The sequence below is a fragment of the Cajanus cajan genome, chromosome 2 (genome assembly GCF_000230855.2).
Source record: "Cajanus cajan strain Asha chromosome 2, NIPB_CcT2T_4, whole genome shotgun sequence".
NCBI classification, from domain to species: domain Eukaryota; kingdom Viridiplantae; phylum Streptophyta; class Magnoliopsida; order Fabales; family Fabaceae; genus Cajanus; species Cajanus cajan.
The window spans coordinates 19,712,706-19,717,608 of NC_138518.1; the positions used below are offsets into that span (position 1 = coordinate 19,712,706).

General features: G+C 33.6%; 1 protein-coding gene across 1 annotated transcript; it reads right to left on the reverse strand.

The window, feature by feature from the left end:
* Positions 1 to 1,164: 1,164 nt before the first annotated feature.
* LOC145955266 (cysteine-rich receptor-like protein kinase 25) lies at positions 1,165 to 4,220 on the reverse strand. Its single transcript, XM_083069954.1, has 7 exons — positions 3,266 to 4,220; positions 2,944 to 3,078; positions 2,716 to 2,840; positions 2,410 to 2,620; positions 1,976 to 2,213; positions 1,715 to 1,862; positions 1,165 to 1,611 (listed from the first exon to the last, which is right to left on the reverse strand). Exons 1-7 carry the CDS (start codon positions 4,050 to 4,052, stop codon positions 1,366 to 1,368), a joined length of 1,890 nt encoding a protein of 629 aa, XP_082926080.1. The 5' UTR covers positions 4,053 to 4,220; the 3' UTR covers positions 1,165 to 1,365.
* Between the last annotated feature and the right edge of the window lie 683 nt (positions 4,221 to 4,903).

Genomic DNA, 4,903 nt, shown 5'->3' on the forward strand with positions numbered 1-4,903 from the left:
TCCATGGTGTGATCTTTGACTTCCAAGGAGGAGCTCCCTCTTTCTCCATGGGTTAGGATGAAGAATGATGGCTAGATGTTTCCTCAAGGGTGATGAGAAATAACTTTGGGTGGTCCAAATGCACCCAAAGGATAGGTGGAAGGTATTTTTGGTGCTCTTGGATAGCTCTCTCCACCAAGGGATGGTGGAGGCTACTCAAGGGAACCCAAGCTCACTCTAGGGTAGAGAGGAGAGGATATGATCGTGAGATCCTAGGAGACTAAGGAAGGCTTCTTGAGGCAAAAATGCTCACTCAAAATGCATATATTCCAAAGTGGCTACAAGGTGGATGGCCTAGAATACTTATAGAGAGAGGAGAGCATCTAGGGTTTCTTGGGAGCATTTAGCCAAAATTTTCATGCCCAAATGCACCCTAAATGAGCCCTAGATGCAGCCCAATGAAATGGCTTTCATCTCTCTAAAAGGACTAAAGTGCCCTTAGGCCTAGAAAAGGAAAGAAATGGACTTTGACGTCATAAGTCAAGGTTTAAGTCCCAAAATAAATCCTAAGACTAATTTGCCCCATAATAAAAAGGCTAAATAAAAATACAAAATAAAGTCATAATATTTAATGTACCCCGAAATACAAGGGCAAAATAGAAAAAGCAAGCAACAAACTAAGGAGATGGCTCAAAATCCACACACATGATGATCATGGCTTTTGGTGTGGTGTGTTCTTCATCTTCCTCCACTCTCCTAGTTATGGACCTTGTGATAGGCCCTATATGATGCCTCAAGGATGGCCCTCCATCATTTTCTTTTCAGTAAAGTTTAATTTGAACTTCTTTTTTATTTATTTTATTTGATATGATTTTATTAGCATGTAGGGCAAAGGGTATTACAACTAGTGTTGTTCATGCTCTTAAGTAAATAAGTTTTTTATTAGAAGGAAAAATTACAACAATGTCAATGAGAATGGAATCTAAGTCCTGATGCACCTATCCCACCCACACCAATTAGTATTTAATTAATATTTGTCTCTTTAGTTAGGATTTATTGTTATATTGATTCATATCAATTAATTAATTTCATTTTAAGAGGTTAAATTATTATATTAATCTCTTTAGTTGGTATTTCTTATTATTGATTCATGTCAACCAAGTAATTTCTGTGTAAGAGGTTATATTATTATATATACGATTGACAGTACATTTTAAAGTCAATTAATTTCAAACATTTCTATAAAATAAAATTTTATATAAAATACAATACAAATACAAAGTATATAAATATACAGATACATAGGACAAATAAAATTGATCCTTAGAAACTTTTCATCAACACATAATGCTGCTGAATAAACTTCAACTAGACTCTAATTCTTTGTCATTCATCCTTGATTTCCGTTTTTCCACGCATTAAAAAGGCTGGCTCTTGAGGTAAAGGCAGATCAACTGAATTACAGTTAAAATACAAAGCAATTGTTGCCATGATAGGCCTCTGATCTGGGTGTCCTTGCACACATAGTAGTCCAATCTGTATGCACCTAGTGATTTCTGTTTCAGAAAACGAGTCTTCTAATGTGGGATCCAACAATTCAATGTGTTTACTTTCCTTCCACTTCTTCCAAGCCTGCAATCAAATTGCGAAATAAGATGTTCATTTTTCATTTTTCCTTTATGTGGACATTGTTAATTATTACAAGCACCCAACTTGGATAGTATATGATACTCACATAGCTCAAGAGGTCATCAGAATCTTTCCCAGTACAATCAACATTCCTTTTTCCACTAATGATCTCAAGAATTATGACTCCAAAGCTGAATACATCAGACTTCACAGAAAATTGACCAAGCATTGCATATTCCGGAGACATATAACCACTATAAAACAGTAATAAATGCAAAAGCTCATCATATACTGTATGTGTCATAATTTTCCAAAACCAAAAGTTTCTTTGTATTTGAGAAAGAAGCTCTTAAACATCAAAACTTACTATGTCCCAGAAATTATACTAGTATTCCCCTGCATTTGATCAACGGACATAATCCTTGCCAACCCGAAGTCAGATATCTTTGCATTCATTTTTCTGTCTAATAAAATGTTGTTGGGTTTAAGATCGCAGTGTATAATGTTGAGATGAGAATCCTCGTGGAGATAAAGAATTCCTCGTGCGATTCCTCTTATAATATTGTATCGTTCAGTCCAACTTAATTTTCTCTGACTTTTAGAGCCTGTAATATTTATTTTGTCACAAATTAGTTAAACTGTAAAAAAAATAAAAAATAAAATAAACATAAGAGACAAGAATGCTTTATTTCAATAATTTGCCATATGTTTAAAAAATTACATGGAGAAAACACATTCAAGGTACAAACACATCAAATAGGCAAGTGAATAAAAGATGAGATATGGTCCAAAGTACCATACAGAATAAGTAATAATCTAGGCTCTTGTTGTGCACAAATTCATAAATGAGTATCTTCTCATTCCTTTCAATGCAAAATCCTATTAGTCTCACAAGATTTCTGTGTTGAAGTTTGGAAATCAACAAAACCTCTTTCTTGAATTCTATAGCCCCTTGACTGGAATTTCTTTTGAGCCTCTTTACGGCTATTTCAAGTCCATTACGAAACATACCCTACAATAGAAATGGCATAATTAAGATTACATATTGAACATTTTAACGAAAGTTCTTCTTTACTGTTTAACACTAGACATCATCAATTTGTTAACCTTGTAAACTGCTCCAAAACCACCTTCCCCTATCATGTTATCATCAGAAAACTTGTTTGTTGCTTCTTGAATAGTATTCAAATCAAATTGCAAAGAGTTCATTTCTGTAGTAATCTCTTCCCCACCTAGACCCAAAAGGTTGAAAATTAGTAAATCATTTCGGCAAAGATAAACTTCTAAGCAAGTAAACTTGAAAACAGTCAAATTAAGATCGTAGTTCCACATTACAATTTCCCTTTTGATGCTTGAGATTCTTCCTTGACTCCCTATGTAGCAGATAGCAACCAAAAACTAAAATCACAACTGGAAGAATTCCATGAAAACATATGATTGATGCAAGTGCTCCAGGATTCTTTCTTTTTCCTGTAATAGAGATTAGTATCAATTCAATATTAATTTACCACAAAAAAAAATGCATCTTTTGGAAAATAGTTGCGTTTTTTGTCTTCTTTCAAAATCCCTTTAAAAGAAGGATAAAAGCAAGTAATTATATCTCCAAAAACAAGTCAAACAAAACATATAAACACATAATTTAAAAATATGTTCAAACCTGTAGGAAGAGGAAAAAATAGATTAGGATCATATCTAAGAATACAACTAGGATATAGAACTCTTCCTCCAATCTTGCCTCTAGCACATGTTTGAAGAAAATCCATGGCTTGCCTGAGGCACTTCTTGCAATTGTCCATGGAGAGGTTCGGGATGCACTGAGCAAATCCAAACAGGTGTTTGTCCTCAGATATAGTTACTTTGTTTACAGAAAATTTATTAGAACCATTTGGAGCTTTACTTATTTTAGTTAGAAGATCCTCCGTCAAGGAACTCAGGACCTTGTTGAAACCATCCAATTGGCCTTCATAATCTTCACTTTTCTTCTCACAAAACGATGGCCGTTCCTCCTTAGTGTTGAAGAAAAACCGGTTTGAGTAACGAACCATGCATTCATGAGTCCAAATTACGCCCTTTTTTTCATTTCTGTTGACACACTTTGATTTAAGTGTCTCGATGGATTCCTTCACACATTTCCCACATTTTAATTTCTCTATGTATCCATTGCACATGAAGAGGCCATAGATTATGTCACGTTTGTTTGTTCCACTAACTTTGGCGTGGTAGAAGCTGTGATAGGTGGTGTTGTCACAAGCTTTGGATGCAAGTGTAGACAAGAGTTTCTTTAAGTTGGATTTGTAAGTGCTTTTGAGACCCGAAATAGCCTTGTTTGTGCAGTTGTAATGCTTGAAAATTGAGTCTGTGTCAGTAGGTGAAACGCTAAGGGAGCCAATTACGTTGTAGAACAGAAGAATTGAGAACAATTGCAGACGGATCAAAGAAGCCATGCTAGCATGGGAGATTCTTTGTGCTTAATGTTTTACAATACTCTCGTAAGTATTATCATTATTATGCAACAGTAGGAATGTATCTTGAATTGAAGTAGTTGGATTTATGCTCTTAATTATTTTATTATCAGGAAGCTATATTTAAAGTTAATTATTAAGTAATTGAAAAGTTGAATATTTGGAATCTACTAATCATTGCCTTTATATCCTTTCTAATGTCTTAGTGAACTACTTATATCTTTTTAGTTTTGCGGTTTGATAGGAAATTGTTTTGGGGACTTTTCTAGTTTTTAGTTTTGTCTTGGCCTTTCTTTTTTATTTTAAAAAAAGAATTATAAGTGAGTTGGATCTCGAAGATTTACAAAGATCAAAGTAGACTTTAGACCTTAAAGTTTTATAAGAACTTATAAAAATACTTAAACCGATGAAATAGTTTCTTTGTGAGTCTATGGCCAATCAGAATTATTTTTTTAATTTGTGTCATTTGTCCCACATGGATGTTAATCTTGAAATTTGAGGTTACACTTGTGCCAATGACGTTTGAATCATGTGTTGAGTTATTACGCACGAATTTTCTTCTTTGAGACATTTGAGACGCCGCACTAAACGCAAGTGGGTAATTAATTTAGTCTCAATAAAAATAAGATTAGAATTACTATACATATAATTGTATATAAGGGGAGGGTTCAAACGACACCGATGTAACTTTTATTAAGTGTTATACTGCTCAATAATTTTATATTAAATGTGAATTTTCCAACCGTAAGATTGAAAGTTCATATCTCTTAGATCATATATATCAAATTTTATATTAATCTAAGATGATTTGATACTTCATTCTCATAAAACAA